This window comes from Lonchura striata, chromosome Z, assembly GCF_046129695.1.
Source record: "Lonchura striata isolate bLonStr1 chromosome Z, bLonStr1.mat, whole genome shotgun sequence".
Lineage (NCBI taxonomy): Eukaryota > Metazoa > Chordata > Aves > Passeriformes > Estrildidae > Lonchura > Lonchura striata.
The window spans coordinates 86300423-86320690 of record NC_134642.1 but is presented as its reverse complement, the minus strand read 5'-3'; the positions used below and the strand labels follow the sequence as shown (position 1 = coordinate 86320690).

At 59.9% G+C, this 20268-nt stretch overlaps 2 protein-coding genes across 2 annotated transcripts; one reads left to right on the top strand and one right to left on the bottom strand.

Moving 5' to 3' along the window:
• Positions 1–5809: 5809 nt before the first annotated feature.
• Positions 5810–11376, top strand: GRHPR (glyoxylate and hydroxypyruvate reductase). Its single transcript, XM_021551848.3, has 9 exons — positions 5810–5947; positions 6966–7096; positions 7173–7245; positions 7791–7907; positions 8047–8135; positions 8707–8811; positions 9328–9463; positions 9760–9890; positions 11080–11376. Exons 1-9 carry the CDS (start codon positions 5883–5885, stop codon positions 11199–11201), a joined length of 969 nt encoding a protein of 322 aa, XP_021407523.1. The 5' UTR covers positions 5810–5882; the 3' UTR covers positions 11202–11376.
• A 2383-nt stretch (positions 11377–13759) lies between these two features.
• Positions 13760–20242, bottom strand: ZBTB5 (zinc finger and BTB domain containing 5). Its single transcript, XM_021551802.2, has 2 exons — positions 20148–20242; positions 13760–18509 (listed from the first exon to the last, which is right to left on the bottom strand). Exon 2 carries the CDS (start codon positions 18503–18505, stop codon positions 16481–16483), a length of 2025 nt encoding a protein of 674 aa, XP_021407477.1. The 5' UTR covers positions 18506–18509; positions 20148–20242; the 3' UTR covers positions 13760–16480.
• Between the last annotated feature and the right edge of the window lie 26 nt (positions 20243–20268).

Genomic DNA, 20268 nt, shown 5'->3' with positions numbered 1-20268 from the left:
CTGTGCCCAGGGACCCAAATCCCCCTCGTGCTGCGCCACCCCGGGCACCTTCCGCATGTCCCACCCACTGAGGGAGCTTGGCTTGCACCAGCAGGGAAAAGCACACACTTAATTAAATAAATTTCTTTTCATTTTCAAGGAGCTTTCTAAATTTATGCTAATAGCTGAGTGCTTCTGAGTCGTAGGCTGACAACACACCAGGTCGTATTTTGCATTAAAATACATGAATCCAAAATGAAAAGATTGGCAGATTTGGCATCCAGCAATGCAATGGGGAAATGCCCACCCAGGCACCTCTATTGCATCTAGAGCAGGTCAGAGTGTGGGCCTGGCTCTCACACAGCACATGGCCACATGGAAAAGGTCCCTTTTAATGCTTAAAAGAAAAGCAGTTTAATCATTGTGAGGAACTATACCTTCAGGGTATCATTTCAAAAATACAGGCAGAGATTAGCAGGGATTTGTGAGATTGTGTTTATTCCCAATTTAAGTGCTTTCCATAAATTAATTATAAAAGCAAGCCCAAACCAGTCAGAAGTACACTGGGAAATTCTCAGAGTGCTCGTCATTTTCATGCACTAATATTCATGCCATCTGCCTGCCTTTTTCCTGCAGTTTGTCTGAACACTCAGTGGTTATCCCGTCCTGCTTTCCTTGGCCGTGCCCTGTCCCCCTCCCTGCTGCCCCAAGTGCTGCCCCAAGTATCTCCCTGAGAGCCTTACAAGGAGGAAGTTGGGTTTGGCAAGTGGAAAGTTGTCACCCTGCAGGCACAGGCTGTGGGTTCATTCCCATTTACAGGATTCATTCCCATTTACAGGATTCACCAGAGCTCCTGGACAAGCTGTCACCCCACAGGCTGCATGGGGCACTAAGGTTGATATGGCCACTGTGAATTCACTCCAGGCAGAGCTTTGACCTTCTTTTAAAGGCCTCTTTTAAGAGAGAATTAAAATATCTCTCCTAGAACAGCCCCATTTCAGTTGCTCCCAGGTACAAAATCCCAGCTATGCCTTAAGGAGGATTAAAGAAACCAATGTGATTGAATCCCCAGTGGGAACAGTGGTTCTTCCTGTCTACAGGAAACCTCTGAAAATGCTTTAAATAAACATTGTAGAGCAGGCTGACAGCCCAAGAGCCTCCTGGGCCAGAGTGTGGGGGGATTTCACCTGGCTGACGTGATCCTGAGCACTGCAGGGACACGGGGTCCAGCAGGGACACGGCACAGTGGGGATGGGGGCTCAGCAAGAGGAGAGGGGCACAGGGATGTGGGCACAGCGAGGGGCAGCAGAACACAGGGATGTGGCACAGCGAGGGGAGAGGGGCACAGGGGCACAGGGATGTGGCACAGCAAGGCCAGCAGGAAGCCCCAGCTGGGACAGGGTGGGGAGAGGAGGCTCCTGGGCTCTGGGGCCCGGCTGCTCTGCGTCCCGCTGCCCAGTTTGCGATGGGTGCTGGGACCGGTGGGGTGGCAGCACCGCCCCCGCCCTGCCGGGGCAGTCCCTGTGGCACGCAGTGGGACCGGGGGCTCTGCCAGCCTCCTGGCACGGAGGGGAAGCCTGCCAGGGAGCGGGGCCGAGCCGGGACAGCTGAGGGTGAGGCACGGCCAGGGCTGGAGGGGAGGCCACGCTGGGATGCGCTGGGCGCTGCCCGTCTGGCTGGGCTCGGAGCAGCCCCGCAGCTGCTGCTTTGTCAGGAGCAAAGGGCAGGGGCACGCTGCCCTGCCCGGCTGCGCTCCTGCCGCCTCTCGCCAGGAGCCCGGCTGCAGCAGGGACACACTCCTGCATTGGGGTGCGAGGGTGCTGCAGGAGCAGCGGCACACCCAGCCCCGCCCCGGGGTGGGCACGGCTGGAGGCTGGTGGGGGACACCCACCCTGCCGGGGTGACGGCACACGGAGCCTCGGCACGGCCCGGGCGGGGTGCTGCTGCGGCCAGCAGCGCACGGGACACGGGGACACACAGCGACCTGGGGACACGGGGACACGGGGACACACAGGGACACACGGGGACACGGGGACACGGGGACACACAGCGACCTGGGGACACGGGGACATGGGGACACACAGGGACACACGGGGACACGGGGACACGGGGACACACAGGGACATGGGGACACGGGGATACAGGGACACACAGGGACACACGGGGACACGGGGACACACAGGGACATGGGGACACAGGGATACAGGGACACACAGGGACACACAGGGACACACGGGGACACGGGGACACGGGGACACACAGGGACATGGGGACACGGGGACATGGGGACACACAGGGACACACGGGGACACGGGGACACGGGGACACACAGGGACATGGGGACACGGGGACACGGGGACACACAGGGACATGGGGACACGGGGACATGGGGACACACAGGGACACACGGGGACACGGGGACACGGAGCCACGGCACGGCCCGGGCGGGATGCTGCTGCGGCCAGCAGCACACGGGACACGGAGACACACAGCGACCTGGGGACACGGGGACACGGGGACACACAGGGACACACGGGGACACGGGGACACGGGGACACACAGGGACATGGGGACACGGGGACACGGGGACACACAGGGACACACGGGGACACGGGGACACGGGGACACACAGGGACATGGGGACACAGGGATACAGGGACACACAGGGACACACAGGGACACACGGGGACACGGGGACACATGGGGACATGGGGACATAAAGGGACACGGGCACACGGAGCCACGGCACGGCCCGGGCGGGATGATCCTGCTGCCAGCAGCACACGGGAACACGGGTAACAAAGGGACACCCATAGACACACGGGACACGGGGACACAAAGGGACACACGGGGACAAGGGGACACAAAGGGACACAGGGACACGAGGACACACAGGGACACACGGGGACAGACAGGGACACGGGGACACACGGGCACATGGGGACAGACGGGGACACACGGGGACACACAGGGACACCTGTCCTCGCACACCCCATGGCAGGACAGGCTCCCCGTTGTGAAAAATGCGCATTTTATGATTGGCTTTTTGCAAGTGTTACAATGAATATTACATGTGTGATGTTAGAAAGTTATGCTGTATTAATTCTCTTAAGTAGTGTGTTAAATACAGATTTAGGTTATAACACAATGTTAAAATAGAAACTCTACAATGTAATATATTTTTTACTAGCTCAAGCAAGAGATGAGATAATCAAGAAACTCTTCACGCAGAGGTGTCAGTGACTTGGGGCCCATGAAGAGTTACAGCCTCCTTATGAGGAAAAACAAATATTCTTCCACCTTTTTTCCATCTTTGTGGAACCATCAAGATTAAGGGGAAGTTGACAAAAACCAGAAAAGTTCTTAATTTGCAAGGAATTTATGCATCATGTATGAGATATATGAATATGCAACAGGCTGCTGTTTTTAAGACTATTCCTTTGTTCACAAGGCATGCTTTTCATGACTCAGTGTCTGAGAGCATCGACGTCCATAATTCTTTGCTTTTTATTGTCTTCCAATTGTCCTAACTCTAAATTTTATTACTCTAATTGTATTACTAATTTTATAACCATTTTATTATTATTAAACTTTTAAAATTTTAAAAACCAAGTGATTGGTGTTTTTCACACCCCTTAATCAGGTGGGTCCTGGCAAACGGGCTCTGGACAACAAACTGGGCACCCAACCTCTGTCACTGCCCTCCCGAGAGCCACAGCTCCTCCTCAGAGCCCAGAGAGGTGGGACGGGACGGGACGGGACGGGACGGGATGGGATGCAGATGGGGATGGGGATGGGGGTGGGGATGGGGGTGGGGATGGGTCTCTCTGGCAGAGACCCAGTCATTCTCTGGCTTTTTGCAAGGGCCTGCCACAGCTGCAGGCTCCTGTGGCCTCTGGAGAGCTGCCCTCTGTGCCTCGGGGGCCGGTGTTTCCCTGCAGAGAGGGAGGCTGGTGGTTTCTTCTGCCCCGCCCTGACACCAAACTGCAGCGGCACCAGAGGGTGGCATCCCCAGCTTTGCCGCTGTCCTTCCCACCAGGCAGCAGGAGGGGTGTACGGGTGCGTGGAGGTGTGGCAGCCCTCACCTGGGTGTCAGGGAGGTGTGGGAGTGTCGTGGGTGTCCCACCACCTGCCCCTCTGCCTCTCTTCCAGCCCTCTTGGAAAGGTTTTCAGTTTTCCACAGGTGGACAGTCAGGTCTGCCTGCAACAAACCACAGGGTGCAAACAGAATTGGGCATTTACCTTTGTGTGGGTTTTATCCAGAAACCCCAAAATGGGCAACAAGGGATGTTATCTAGAGCCAGGGTGACCCCTGAGAGATGCAGAGCAGGAGCACAGCACCACGGCCTCCCCTGCAAGGGCGCCCAGGGAGGGCTGGGGGCTCCACACCTGAAGACCATTTACAGGTGCTTTTAATGGGTAAAACCACGTTGTGGCCAGAAATGAGCACTTTGCTTTGTAAATAGACCCTCTCTGGGGGTCCCTGGGTCTCTGGTGCTGCTGGGAGCACTGGCCCAGAGCTTGGAGGTTGCTGAAGTGTCTGGGGGTGACTCCACCACATCCACCAGGACCAGGAATCGGGAGTGGAAAACGCCAGCAGGATGAGCCTGGAGGAGTCACACTGGAGAGCAGGTACTCCCGACACTAATCCACTGATCAGGGAGACAGACAAGGTGTCAGCTCGCATGATATCCAGCTCGGCAGCATAAAACAAACTTTCAAGCAATTATTTAAAAATAAAACCAATTCTGCTGGCATAATCTGACAGCATGCTGATGGTACATCATGAGAGAGGGAAATCCCACCTGGAGCAGCAGAACGAATTCCACATGGAGCAACATCCTGGTGTATGTACCTCAAACTCCATGTCCCTCTGCCCACACATGTGCTGTCTTTACGTGTCTGCCTCTGTGCTCATTCCAAGAGACAGCACAGCTCTGTTAGCTACCGAGATCACCGTTCCCTCGGGCTGCCCTGCCCTGTACCTGCAGCCTCCGAACATGCTTGAATCAGGCCTGCAGGCAATTTAAATCTGAGCTAATTGATGAGCAGTCTCACGGCAGAGTGAGAGGAGGCAGTTGCCCATCCGCAGTCTCAGGGATGCCCCAAAGCTGCCACCAGAGCAGTGGGGGGGAATTCACACCAGAGGAGCTCCCGACTTTGTATGTGTGAGAATGTCCACACCTGTACGTGCAGCTGGGTACTGGTGTGTGCACACAGAGTTGTCTGTGTGTGTGGCAGGCATGTGCACAGATGCATGCCAGTGGCTGTCACAGCACCAGCGGGTCCATCGGGCTGCACAAGACCTCCGACACCACGGACCCCGCCTTGTCCCCAGCCCAGAGCTCCGAGTGCACCTCCGGAATTGCTGGGACACCTGCAGGGATGGGCACTCCAACCCTCCCTGGGCACCTCCAGGCTGAGCTCCCTTTCCATGGGGAAATTCCTGCTGGTTCCACCCTGAGCTGCCCTGGGGCCGTTCCCTCTGCTCCTGTCCCTGTTCCTGGAGCAGAGCCCGACCCCCGGCTGTCCCCTCCTGTCAGGAGCTGTGCAGAGCTCCAGGTTGCCCTGGGCTCCTTTTCCAGGGCAGGGCTGTCCCCACGCCCGTGGATGGCCACACCGCCCGCCCAGCTGCGGGGGCCGAACGCAGGCGGGCCCGGGGCGGAGCGGCCCCGGCGCGGCGGGCGGGGGCTCCGGTGCGCCCGGACAGCTCGGGGCGGTCCCGGTGCGCCCGGAAGGTTCGGGGCGGTCCCGGTTGTTCGGGGCGGTCCCGGCTGTTCGGGGCGGTCCCGGTTGTTCGGGGCGGTCCCGGTGCGCCCGGACAGCTCGGGGCGGTCCCGGCTGTTCGGGGCGGTCCCGGCTGCTCTGCCCGCGCCGTTGCGGCCGCCCGGGGCTGTCCGGCCATGGCGGTGTTCGTGACGCGGCGGATCCCGGCCGAGGGGCTGCGGCTGCTGTCCCAGGCCAGCGGGTGAGCGGGGACAGCGCCGGTGGCGGTCGGTGACGGCGCCGCCGCGGGGCCCGGAGCCGCTCCCGGTGCGGGGCCCGGTGCTGGTATCACTGCCAGGCTCGGAGCCCGTGCAGGTGTCGGTCCCGGACGACGGCGGCCCCGGTGCGGGTGCCGGTCCCGGTCCCGGTGCCGGTCGGTGCGGGCGCCGGTCCCGGTCCCGGTGTCGGCCGGTGACAGTCGGCGCCGGCGCTGGTCCCGTTACCGGTTCTGGTCCCGGTCCCAGCGCCGTGACTGACGGAACCGGTGCCGGTCGGTGCCGGTCCCGGTCCCGTTGGTTACGGAGCCGGTCCCGGTCCCGGTGCCGTGGGTGACGGAGCCGGTCCCGGTGCCTGTGCCGGTCCCGGTCCCGGTGCCGTGCCGGTGGTGACGGAGCCGGTCCTGGTGCCGGTCCCGGTGCCTTGGGTGACGGAGCCGGTGCCGGTCCCGGTCCCAGTCCCGGTGCCTTGGGTGACGGTGCCGGTGCCGGTCCCGGTCCCAGTCCCGGTGCCTTGGGTGACGGAGCCGGTGCCTGTGCCGGTCCCGGTCCCAGTGCCGTGCCAGTGGTGACGGAGCCGGTGCCGGTCGGTGTCGGTCCCGGCGCCGGTGCCGTGGGTGACGGAGCCGGATCCGGTTCCTGTGCCGGTGCCTGTGCCGGTTCCGGTCCCAGTCCCGGTGCCTTGGGTGACGGAGCCGGTGCCGGTCCCGGTCCCAGTCCCGGTGCCTTGGGTGACGGTGCCGGTGCCGGTGCCGGTGCCTGTGCTGGTCCCGGTCCCAGTCCCGGTGCCTTGGGTGACGGAGCCGGTGCCTGTGCCGGTGCCGGTGCCGGTGCCGGTGCCGGTCCCGGTGCCGGGCCCGTGGTGACGGAGCCGGTGCCAGTCGGTGTCGGTCCCGGTGCCGGTCCCGGTCCCGGTCCCGGTCCCAGTCCCGGTGCCTTGGGTGACGGTGCCGGTGCCGGTGCCGGTCCCGGTGCCGGGCCCGTGGTGACGGAGCCGTGCCGCAGGTGCCGCGTGCAGCAGTGGGACTCGGACGAGCCGGTGCCGCGGGCCGAGCTGCTGGCCGGCGTGGCGGGGACGCGCGGGCTGCTCTGCCTGCTCTCGGACCGCATCGACCGCGAGGTGTTGGACGCGGCCGGTGCGTGCGGGGCCCCGCTCCCCCAGTGCTGCCCCGGGCCCGGGACAGCCACGGCAGCGCCCGGCGTGTCTTACAGGGCCCGGCCTGAAGGTCATCAGCACGCTGTCCGTGGGCTTTGACCACCTCGCGCTGGACGAGATCAAGAAGCGGTAGCGCTGCCCCGCTCCTGCCCTGCTCCGACACCTCCTGCCCCGACCCTCACCTGCTCCGACACCTCCTGCCCCCCTCCTGCCCTGCTCCGACACCTCCTGCCCAGCTCTGACACCTCTTGCCCCCTCCTGCCTTGCTCCAACACCTCCTGCCTCCTCCTGCCCTGCTCTGACCCCCGTGCTCCGTTCCCTCCCCCTGCTCTGACCCCCTGCACTGTGCCCCTGGTTCTGGATCCCTTCCCCTGCCCCACATCCCACTGGTCCTCCAGGTGGGCTTTCCCAGAGCCCGGGGCCGGTGGGGTCAGCTGCCCACACCCCTCCACTGCTGGATCGTGGCTGGGGTCACCCCAACCACACCAGGGCTGGAGGAGCCTGTGGCGCTGGGCAAAGTCTGCCCAGGGAAAGGGAGTGCCAGGAGGGCTGGGGGCTGCAGGATGACCCCGGAGTTCCAGGAGGGCTGGGGGCTGCAGGATGACCTGGCTGCCTGGGGACAGTGCTGGCAGCCAGCCCGGGCAGGGCAGCACCCAGAGCCCGCTGTGCTGCAGGGGGATCCGGGTGGGGTACACCCCTGACGTGCTGACCGACGCCACGGCCGAGCTGTCGGTGGCCCTGCTGCTGTCCGCCTGCCGCCGCCTGCCCGAGGCCGCCGAGCAGGTCAAGAGGTGAGTGCCCGCTCGGGGTCCTGCCAGGGTGACGAGGGGCCAGGCCAGCGTTCTGTGGGGCTCACACCGAGCACCTGGCGTGCGGCTGGGCTCTGAACGGCTTTCCATGACCCCATCCCTGTCCTGCTCTCTCTGCCAGTGGTGGCTGGACAACCTGGAAGCCCCTGTGGATGTGTGGGTATGGCCTGTCTGACAGCACCGTGGGCATCATCGGGCTGGGCAGGATCGGTGAGTGCAGCTCAGAGGCACTGCCTGCAGCAGTGCCAGGGTGAGCTCGGAGCCCCACCTTCAGCCTGGGCTGCTGGAGGGTGCCCCTGCTGGGGTGGGAGGGTTGGAGTAAGATGGCCTTTGCAGTCCTTCCCAGCCCAGACTGCTCTGGGACTCTGGCTCAGCCCGGGTGGTGGCCTGTGCTCACCGGGGGCACAGCAAGGGGAGCCTGCAGAGCCTCTCCCAGCAGCTGCAGTGGCTTGCCATCCTCAGCCTTAAAGCCTCGGGTGTTCATGTGCTTCCACCGACCCCCGTCAGGCCCTGCAGCAGTCTCTGTCTCCTCCCACTCCTTGGTTGCACAAATGGGTGCCAAAGTCCACGGATGCTCGGCACGGTCCAGCTGTGGACTTTGCCAGCAGGCAGCCGGTCCTGCCCTCGCTGCCAGGGCAGCCCCGGGGCAGTGTCCGCAGCAGAGCGGCTCCACCAGCCAGGCAGGGCTGCTCCCACTGCAGCAGCCCTTCAGCAGCTTCAGGCGCTGCTGCCCGCTCTGCCGTGCAGCCACAGCAGCGACACCCTCCTGGCTCTCTCCTAGGACAGGCAGTGGCCCGGCGCCTGAAGCCCTTTGGGGTCAGCAAGTTCCTCTACACTGGCAACAGCCCCAAGCCAGAGAGCGCGGCCGAGTTCGGGGCTGAGTTTGGTAAGGACGGCCCCAGGGCAGTGGTGTCTCATCAGCCAGGAGCACCGCTGGGAGAGCTCCAGGGGCTGTCTGTCACCTGTGGGGCAGGAGTGGAGGAGGGCAGGAGTGGGGGTCTGGGGGGCTCCGGGCAGAGCCCGTGCGAGGGGCAGCAAGGAGGGACTGCCGTGTCCCAGACATGCCTACCGTGGGGGTTCTGGGGGGACCGTGCCTCCTCCGAGCCAGCTGAGGGCTGGGCACGCAGGGGTCTGTCAGAGCACTGTGAGAACTGTGAGACCTCCAGGCTGCAGCTCCTGCTGCTGTTCCCCTTCCCTGTGTCCCTGCGTTGGTGATCTTCTGTCAGCAGCAAACAGGAGCAAAATGTGACAGCTGCCCTGGGAGGAGGGAGGGTTCTGTGGGCTGTCCCCAGGGGCTGGGGACACCAGGGTGTCCTGCTGGGGGACAGCAGGGGCTGCAGCCGGCCTGGAGCCCTGGTGAGGGCGGCTGGCTGCAGTGCCGTGTCTCCCTGTCCTCCCTCAGTCCCGCTCACCAGGCTGGCTGAGGAGTCGGACTTCGTGGTGGTCACCTGTGCCCTGACGCCAGCTACCCAGGGCCTGTGCAACAAGGACTTCTTCGGCAGGATGAAGAAAACCTCTGTGTTCGTCAACACGAGCAGGTAGTGGCAGGACAGAGCTGTGCCTGGAGAGGGGCTGTGGCCCTTCCACAGCTGTGGGGGGATCTGCTGGGCTGAGAGTCCAGGCAGCACAGGCAGCCTTCAAGGCTGCAGCCACTGGAGCGTTTGGCAAGGCCCCTGGGAGGGAGCCAAAGGTGAGATAAATCACTTGGGAGCACTCAGCTGCTCCCCTGTTCGGGGCAGCTGGAGCAGGGCAGCTCAGTGCTGGGGGGGTCAGGCGGCTGCAGAGGCTCTGCCCTGTGCTGGCAGTCCTGGGGATGTCACGCTGGCGTTGGCAGGGGGGCCGTGGTGAACCAGGAGGACCTGTACGAGGCGCTGGCCCAGGGGCGGATCGCCGCCGCCGGCCTGGACGTCACCACGCCGGAGCCGCTGCCCACGGACCACCCGCTGCTGTCCCTCAGGAACTGCGGTGAGTGCCGGGCCGGCACCCCTCCTGCCTGCCGCCCGGGGACACGGGGACACGGGGACACGGGTGACACGGACCCACTGCTCCGCCGTGGCAGCACCGGCAGGCAGGACAGCAGGCAGCTGTATTTAGCTGAGCTACTGCACAGTGCAGGGCGCCGCTGTGGGGTAAAAACTCGTCACTGTGATGCCAAACAGGTGTGGGAGCTGTTTGAATTTTCCAGAAAGCCACTGAGATAATCTTTGTGATGGCTCCTCACTCAATGTGTGAAATTCGTGGATGATCTGGTATCAGCAGGTGCACGAAAGAGAAGCCCTTTCACAGCTCAGGCCCTGTCCAGCTCGGGTGTTTGAGGGCTCCTGGGCACGTACTGGGATGGAAAAGCTCCCCAGGGACTGAAGTGGGCTGCTGAGCTGGCCTGGAGGAGTCCTGGTCCTGTGGGCGTGGGCAGCCTGTTAGCTGGGCAGTGCCAGGCTCTGGGCAGGTGGGAACGGGGCAGGCACAGGCCCAGCACTGAGACCTCTCTTCTCTGGAGGAGGATGATGCAGGTGAAGAAGGATGGCTAGGAAGGAGCTTGCTTGGCCCTCACAGGATGTCCTCCCTCCATGGGGAGAGGGTTTCTGGGGTAGGAAACATTCCAAAAAGAAACCATAGGGACCTCCATGAAAATTTGGAACTGCCCATGACTGGCTCTGAGACACAAACCTGTAGCTGCTGTTCTGTTTTGCTAAAACTCTTTTTTTGTTTGTTTGCATTGTTTCTCACAGTAGACAGTGTAAGGAGTAGCTAGAGCAGAGACTTCCTAGAAATATTTGTAGGACTTGGAGATTTAAGAGCTCTGAAACAAGACCAGGCAGGACATAATTCCTACAGGTGTATTCTTTGAACACATATATATTTATATATATATATAAATATATATATATATATATAAATAAATATATATATATATATAAATATATATATATATATATATATATATAAATAAATATATATATATATATATAAATATATATATATATATATATTTATATATATATATATTTTTATATATATATATATATATTTATAACAGCAATATGAGATACTCATTAGTACACAAATAACACCTACCTGGATGCCATGCCCCCGACAGCCCCAGCAGGGCTGCTGGGCAGGGTGAGGCTGAGCAGTGTCCCTCCTGTCCCTGCAGTGATCCTGCCACACATCGGGAGCGCCACGTACGCCACGAGGAGCACCATGGCCGTGCTGGCAGCCAAGAACCTGCTGGCCGGGCTGCGAGGGGAGCCCATGCCCCACGAGCTGCAGCTCTGAGGGCCAGGCTGGGACGGCCAGGCCCTGCTCCAGGATGTCCTGCTCCAGGATGTCCTGCTCCAGGATGTTCTACTCATCGATGCCCTGCTCCAGCAGCGCCGTGGGACGCCAGCCTGTATCCCCTGCCCTGGGGTGGCCTGGAGCACCACAGGGTGCCATTAAAGAGTAGCAGCAAGGTGTGGTGCTGATGTTATTTGAGACCAGGGCATGTGGTGGGGCTCGCTGCAGGTGCCAGCAGGCCCTGGGGAGGGGCTGCCCCGGGCTGGAGAATGCTTGCCATGCTGGAAGTGCCGTAAGGGAGCTGCTGCAGCAGCATCTGGCCTCCACACCTGGCTGCTGGTCACCGTGAGAGGCCAGGAGTGCCTTCCCTGGGCTTGTAGCCAGGAAGGGAGGAGAGGTAATGGCTTTGTCCATGCAGGCTGCTGCTGCCACAGGAGCTGCTGCCAGCCCACACATCGAGTGGTCCCATGGAATCAGTGGCACTGCGTAATCCTCTGCTTGAGGGGTCTAAAGAAAAGCACAAAACAGGCTTGTGCAGCTCCCCAGGAACCTCCAGCTCTGCCTTTGTATCCCTGACCAATCCCAGGCACGGCTCCAGAGTGGATGGCAAATTGGGAGGATGGCAAAATCCACTGGGATGAACAGAGTGGATGGCAGAATTCAGTGGGAGGATGTGGATGGCAAAATCCACTGGGAGGTTCTGCTACCCCTTTGTAGGCTCTGGCTGCAGCTGCGCTCATGTTTCTCAGATGTGCAGTGACATTTGTTGGTGCAGAGGAGAGCCTGAGCAGGGCCTGAGCCTCCAGCTGCCAGGAGAGCCTGAGGCGCACATCTCGAGGGCTTTGGGGATTCATGTGCCCTGCAGCCACTGTCTCACTTCCAAAAATGGGGGCTGGAACCTGAGCCCACCTCTCCGTGCCACTGATCAGTCATGGAATGGCTTGGGTTGGAAGGGACCTTATGGATCATCTCATTCCACCCCACCTGCCACGGGCAGGGACACCTTCCACTATCCCAGACTGGTGCAGCCCTGTCCAGCCTGGCCTTGGACGCTTCTGGGGTGTGGCTGGCCGCAGCTCCAACGAGCCTGGGGTCCAGCTGGCCCGTCCTGCAGGACGGGGGTGGGTCTGCCCTGGGGCAGGCACTGGCCCCTTGGCCACTTGCCATGGCCCCTTCCATCACGGATGACTGTGTGGCAGACAGGACAGCCCTGTTCCAGCCAGCCACAGCCGTGGGCTGCCCACCCAGCCACCCCACAGGTGTCCCCAGGGTGTGACCTGGAGGTCCCTCACCCATCTCAAACCAGCTCCGAGCACTCCCAGTCCTCATGCCAGGGAACACGCTGCAGAGCACACCTGGACTCGGGCTCCTATTGAGCTGTGGCTCTCCCTCAGACATCCCCCTCCTCCTTCTCCTCCTCTTTCTCCCAGTCCTACCACAGCACTCTGTGCTGTCCAGGCCCACAGAGGACAGAGCAGCTCCTGAGCCATGTCCAGGTTGGACAGTGGTGCCACTGGATGGGTTTGTAGAGGTTTTCCCCCCAGGACAAGCTCCACTGCCCCGCAGCCACCGTGCCCTGCCCCTGGCAGGGGACAGCCAGGAGCACACAGTGGGCAGAGGGAATTGTCCTGGGCTGAGCATCTGGCAGCACCAAAACCCTGGCGTGGGGAGGGAGGCAGAGCCCAGCACACAGCTGTAACACAGCTGGAGCTCACCCAGCACACTCCTGTCCCCTGCTGTCCCTTGTGCCAGATTCTGCTGGGGTCTCCTGGCTGCTCAAAAGCACTCTCTGGTAGCAGCAACAGCTGTGGAAGCTGCCCTGCATCACAGGAGGAACTCTGACACATTTGTCAATAGCTTTTGATTCACAGGCATGGTTGGTTGCCTTGTGCTGGCCTGTCAGACACAGTTCTGGAGGTTTGTAATCTGAACTGAGAAGGGAAGACTTGGTGCTGGGGAGAAGGGAGTGTGCTCTGGGCAGCCCAGCTGGCTGGGGAGTTTCCAAACAAGCCAGTGGAAATGAGGATTGCCTTGGCCGTGAAACCAGGACGAGTCCAGCGGGGGAGCTCACTGCTCTCCAAGATTCCTCAGTGCTGACACTGACGATGGTGGTGCTGCTGGAGCTCTGTGACACTGGAGGATGGTGACCAAGTGTCCGAGAGGTTCCTGGTGATGTCAGGGACTGCCCTGGTGCCTGAGCAGGTGTGTCAGAGTCCCAGCTGCATTAGGAAATGGACACCAGCTGGTGAATCAGCTGCCAAAAGGACTGGAGCACTGGGCTCCACTGTCCACCCCAGAAATCCTTCGAGGCAAGCACCTCCTGCACCTGTGGCATTTTCCCATGAGGAATTCAGAGAGCAGCAGTGACCACGGATCATGACTTTCACAGGTGCTGTGTAAATATTATTTCATTAACAAAAGCAATACAAAGAACTCTACCAGGGACAAAATTATTTTTGACAAAGGTCAGGTTTTTACGACCCCTCGTGCAGTCATGATTTCTCCTGTACAGGCTGGTGTGCAGAGCAGTGAAGCAGTGAAGCCAGGCAGACACAGGACACAGAAACGCAGGGTTTATTTGCAGGTGTTTAGGAACAGACCCCGAGAGCCCCGAGCGAGATCCCCGTGCGAGGTTTGCCTCTGGGCGCGGCGCAGGGCGCCAGCTCTGCAGAGCTCTGCAGGCTGCAGGGCGGCCGCGGCAGCTCAGGCCCCGGGTGCTCACTCCTGCTGTTCCCAGAATTTATTGCTTCGTTCAGGAAGACTCAGAAAGCTGCGAGGCAGCTGCGGGCCCCAGGCCTCACATAACCGACAATGGAATTTAGAGCTGCCGCTTCCAAGAACGCTCCCAGCTTTTTCACAAAGAAAGAACACAGGAGTCCTCCTGCACTGATACTCCACAATCAAATTTTTATAAAACACTGCAAAAGTTCAGTTCAGTGTTTATCTGCTCGTAATTGTTCCTAGTTAGTCTCATTGCGCAGAGATGCTTTATTCCAAAACATTGTAACAATTCAAAAATGTGGATGTGCTACAGGAAACACAAAATGAAAAAAACCAAGCCTTGTTGTTAAAAAGCAAAACACCAGAAATGCGATGAAGATGAAGCAGTGTTACTTAACAAAGCAACAAAAGAAAATATTAAAGTATAAAATACTGCATTTTATTGATGTTTGGGAGACTGTTTATGCAGCTCAATGCTGTTAGTCCCCAATACTGAAATTATTTATAACAAAACACAGCATATCCCACTGCTTTAAAAAAAGTGTTATTTTAATGCTTTAAAAAAAAATCAAGAGCCAGAAATATGACCATTAAGTAAATCCTATAACCAAATATTAATATTTTAAAGTAATTAATCCAACCATCTCCTGTGTTTCTGCATTCCTCAGATGGTCAAGGTGCAAACAACACACTGATAGGGCAGGTGCAGGGAATCCTGTCTCACCTGAGCAGAAGGACACACTGCAGCCTGGACCCAGCCCCTGCTCGGCTGAGCAGCATTTACCATCAGCAGAAATGCCCTGAAAGTTTATTTTAAAACTTCAGAATGCTGAGCACGGTTCGTGTGCACCTTTGGCAAGGAAGAAAGGAGACTGCAGGCAGTGTTAAGTGATGATGGCACCAAAGAAGGGGAAATTAAAAAGAGATTTACATGATTCACATGGAAAACAACAAATTTCTGCTGCGTGCGTATGATGCTTTTTTTTTAAATTAAATTTACACTAGCTTTTTTAAATGTAAGGAGAAAAGTACTTCAGTGGATTTGACAAGGACATTTTACAGAATGTGAGCCAGCTGTGCCCTGGCACACCCTGGGGGTGTCAGCAGCCGGGTGAGGGAGGGATTGTCCTGCTCAGCTCTGCTCTGCTCTGCTCTGGGGCAGCCTCAGACATTAGGCTGTTACTGTCCAAAGGAGGCCATGGGGCTGCTGAGGGTCTGGAGAGGAAACTTTTCAAGGAGCAGCTGAGGGCACTTGGTTTGTTCAGCCTGGAGGAGAGACACCGAGGTCAGACCTCGCCAGGGTCTCCAGCATCCTCCTGAGAGGCAGCAGAAGAGCAGGAACAGATCTCCCCACTCTTGTGAGCAGTGACAGGATGTGAGAAAACAGCTGCAGCTGAATCAGGGGAGGTTTAGGTTGGCTACCAGGAGAGGGTTTCCACACAGAGGATGGTCTGGCACTGAAGAAGCTCCCCGGGGACAGGGTCACAGGCCCAAGGCTGCCTGAGGTGAAGAAGTGTCAGGCACAAGATGGGATTGTTGGGATATCCCCTGCAAGGCCAGGAGCTGGACACAGTGATCCTGAGGGGTCCCTGCCAAGTGAGCATACTCTGTGATTCTGTGCAACACGGCAAAGGGGGATTGCTCCTGACCCAAGGACAGATCCACAGCTGCAGAGGGAAGTCCCTCGGTGCGCAGGGCAGGAGATTGCAGCCTGGAGATAAGAGAAGAGACAACGTGCTCACACCGTAATGGGGAGCAGATGGACTCTGGGCATCTGGGAACAGCGAGAGGCTGCCTTCCGTGGCAAAAAAAGCCATCAAAAAGTCCCTCTCCTTCAAAACAACAGACAAAGACAAGCTCTGTTCAAACTTCTGCGTATATAGAATTGTGACATAGGAGATACAAACTGGTTAAAATACTGCTAGGAATAGCACAAACAAGAGACAGTACTTCACTTACCACTCAATACTCATTTCTACGGAAAAAAAAAAAAACAGCCAAATATCCAGATCTTGCTGTATTAAAGTTATATGTACACCTGGCAGTCCGAAAGTTATTTGTGTGGGATTTAATTTAAGCACCTTGATTACACAGTGTCCTTTACTACAAAACAGCCAAACATACATTCATAATCCTAGAACTATCGTCGTAAGTAGCGTATTTTAAAGCATTATGTCAGACAGGTGCAGCCTAAGCTGTTTTCCTCTTTGAAAGGTAAGGGGTCTGCAGCTCCATCCTCAGGTAATGCAGCAACTCATGTTACAGTAATCATTTAAATGCTTCCACTGTTACAAAACGCTTTAGAGAGAAGACAAAAAGAAAGGAAAGCGCACGTCAGTTTCTTGTTCTCAAACCGTGCTATTTCAGGAGACCCCCGTGCTGTCGCCCCTCTGCCCTGCAAAGGGGCTCTTGGCCGTGGGGGTCGCATCCCCATCCCGCCGCGCGGCTCCCGGCGGCGACACCCGCGAGGTAGGTACCGGATATCCCCAATGGCAGAGCCAAGACTATGTTTGGCACCGTGGCACGCCGGTGTGCGCCCGCCCGCCTGCCTGCCGGGCTCACAGCAAACTGCTGGGCAGGTTGCTGCTCTGCCACCTAAGGCAGGTGGTCTTGGAGTGTTTGTAGAGGTGGCTGGACTGGCTGAAGCGCTTGCCGCACTTGAGGCAGGCGTAGGGCTTCTCCCCCGTGTGCACGCGGATGTGCTTCTTGCAGTCCGTCAGCGTCAGGAAGGTCTTGCAGCAGATCTTGCAGGCGTACTTGCGCGCACCCTCCACCACCAGCACGTTGTGCTCCGACAGGGCCTTCTTGCACTTGGACAGCACGTCAGCGGAGGCGCGCGTCAGCTGCGGCGGGCCTGGCTGCGACAGGTGCCCGCCCTCGAAGGAACTGCCGCCGTTCATCATCAGCTGCGACCCCGAGGAGCTCTCCTGCAGCTGCGAGCTCCGCACCGAGGTCACCACGGGCATCTTGGGGGCGATGCGGCGGTAGCCGGGGAAGCCACCGGCTCCGCCTCTCACAGAACCCATCATGGCCCGAGACAGCGAGTGCAGGCCCAGGCCGGAGCGTGGGAAATCCATGCCGAACTGCTCCGCCGCTCGGTAGCCGGAGCTCTGCACGCATGGCAGACCCATCACATCCTGCATGGGCCGCACGAAGTGGGAGTCTGTGGGCTCACTGAACGGGTTCTCCACGTGCGACACGGCGGCGGACGAGTGGCTGCCGGCGGGCCCCGACTCCGGGCTCATCAGGTAAGGGGCGTCACTGTCCATCCTGCAGTCGCTGGTGGTGTTGGGAATGTTGTCGTCGTTGCTTTGGCTGGCGCCAAAGCCACTTCCCCTGCTTTTATTCAGAAAGTTGGAAATGCTGAAAGAAGACTTGTGTTCCAGGTTGTTGGACACCTCCATGATGTGGATGTCCCCCACCCTGTCGGTGCTGGACTGCGGGTCCGAGAAGCTGCGGTCGCTGCTCTCGGGACTCAGCTCGATCTTCTCTGCGCTCACCACTCCTCCTTCCACCTCCACCGACTCGCTGCCCTCCGCCTGCGAGGTGACATCGCTCACCTCGTCCTGGGGCTCCGGGGAGCTCAGGGGCTCAGACTTCACCACCACCCTCATGTGCTCCTTCTCGTTCAGACTGACCTCGGGGTTTTCGCACGGGAAGTTGCTCTTCTCAGCAGCAGCCTCCTGGTCGTAGCTGGTCTCCACCTGCGTGGCCTGGGACGCCATAGACATCTGGGAGATGTTCCCCTCACCATTGTCCGACTGGCTGGGCACCTGGGCGTCCTCCTGAGCGCCGAAGGACTGGTCGAACATGATCGTGTTGTCCTCCTGGTTATCGGCAACCGCGTCGGCCTTGGAGTTGTCCACGATCTTGAGCGAGTCCGGAGAGAAGAAATCCTCCCGGGAGTGCACGCTGGGCTGCCCGCTCTCAGCGGCCACGTCGGCCACGGGCTCGTCCATGGCGGGGCGGACGCGCTGGCGGGCGCGCTCCTCGGAGGACTGCTTGCGCTTGTGCAGGCGGCGCATGGGGAAGGCGGCGCGCTGCTCCAGCCCGCCGCGCAGCGCCGCGCCCAGCGCGCCGGGCGGCTCCTCGGCGCCCTGCGAGGAGCCCAGCGCCGAGCTGACGATGCTGAGCCCCAGCTGCTGCAGCATGAAGGAGCGCTGCAGCCGCGCGCTCTGCTCCTGCGCGGGCTCGCTGGGCGGCGACAGCGGCAGCGTCCGCGTCGTCAGGTAGTGCTTGCAGGCCTTGACCACCGAGTTGAGGTGCAGGTGCGAGGCGGCCAGCAGCACGTCCATCACGTTGCTCTCGCCCAGCATCAGCGTGGACGTGTACATCATGTCGATGAGCGCGGCGAAGGCCTCGGCCGTCACCACCTCGCTGTCCAGCTGGATCATGTTCATGCTCTGGTCGCCCTCGGCCACGGTGAAGAGCGCGCGGAAGTGCGTGCTGCAGGCGGCCAGCACCGAGCGGTGCGCCTTGAAGTGCCGGTTGCCCACCACGATCACGCAGTCGCACAGCTGCCCGTGCAGCCGCTGGTAGTTCAGCTGCTGGAAGACCTGCTCAAAGTGCCCAGGGAAATCCATGGTCCTGCAAAAACACAAGAGAACCGCTGTGTGGGCCGCCGGGCTGGCCGGGGGAGCAGCTCTGCTGCAAGCAGAGCATGGCTGAACTGGGATTGTGCAGCCTGCAGGGCGGCCTCACCACGGCCTTCCAGGCCTGAAGGGGCTACAAGACTATTCATGGGAGTCTGCAGTGAAGGAGAACAGGGACTGGGTTCAAACTGAAAAACAGCAGCACAAGATGGAACTGTTCCCTGGCAGGGTGGGCAGGCCCTGGCACAGTTGTGGCTGCCCCTGGATCCCTGGCAGTGCCCAGGCCAGGCTGGACACTGGGACTGGAGCAGCTGGGACAGTGGGAGGTGTCCCTGCCCTGGCTGGGGTGGAAGAAGACAAGGTGCCCTCCCAAGCCAAGCTGCTGTGTGATCCTACGGCTGAACTCCTGGCCGGGCTGCAGCCAACCTGGCAGCTAGGACAAGAGCTGACAGCTGACAGACAGACAGACAAACAGCCCTGAGTGTCCCACCAGCACATGGGCACAGCACCAAAGGCAGGTCGGGAGGACAAGAAGGAGCAGTGACAACACCACGAGCCTGAGCTCAGCACCAGCCACACACAGGCAGCTGTGCTGGAGCCCAGACTGCGTGGGTCTCCTCACACCCACACCTACTGTGAAACAGTCGCTTCTGGTTGGTGAAACTGATCGAAACGACCTGCTGTCCCTCTGACACACTGCTAGCACACCTGGGCAACCTTCCCCAGAAAAACACGGCACTGCCCAGCCAGCCAAGCAGCCAGCAGCCGGGGCTGGCTTCTCCCCAGTCCTCACCACCTAACATCAGACCTGTCCTGCAGATCAACCTCAGGACCACGGAGGTGACCCTCAGAGTATCTCCATTTCTCCCCGTGCCGTGTAAGGCTCGGTGAGCACTCCCCAGGCACACACACAGCAGTTCCTGAGCTCACATTATTCTGCAGCAGCACTGACGGGCACGGGACCCCAGCACAGCCAGAAGGAAAGGGCACAATGCAGCCAGAGCCCAGCACAGCCAGAAGGGCCCAACACAGCCAGACCCCAGAGCAGCCTGAAGGAAAGAGCACAACACAGCCAGACCCCAGTGCAGCCTGAAAGAAAGGGCACACGGCCGGGATCACACTTTGAGGAGGGTGCACAGCAAGGTCCGTCCTCAAACACGGAGCTGTTTGCTGCTCTCTGCTCCCTGCCACCGCTGCCGGTGCTGGCCGGGGGCTCTCCCCGGAATCCCAGCGTGTCCTCGGAGGGAGTCACAACGGCAGATCGTTCACCTGGCATCACCTGCACTGTTCAGCACGGGAAAATGAAGTGATTTAGAGCCTCTGAGAGTCCGGAACGTCACCCGACCTGCGATGACTGGGTTCTCCTGCCGGGAGCTGCTCTTCCCGAGACACTGCCCCATTCCCCCGTTTTCTCCCCGTTATTTCCCCGTTTTTCCCTTACGCACCACCGGGACCAGCCAGCATGCGTGCCCCTCCCAGAGGAGCACCTGCCCCGCCGCGCTGCACCAGCAGCGGGGACCGCGCAGCGGGCACTGCGCTCCGTGCCGCGCACGGCCGCACCGGGGACACCGGAGAGCCACGGTGTCGCCCGGCGCTGGGCTCCGCGGTGTCCGCCCCCCGCCGCCGCGCTCACCTGCGGTGTCCGTGCGGGAAGGGCGGTGCGGGACGGGCGGTGCGAGGCTCGGGATCGGGACCGGGATCGGGATCGGGCCTGGGCTCGGCCCCGGCCCCGCTCCCGCCCCGCCGCGCCGACA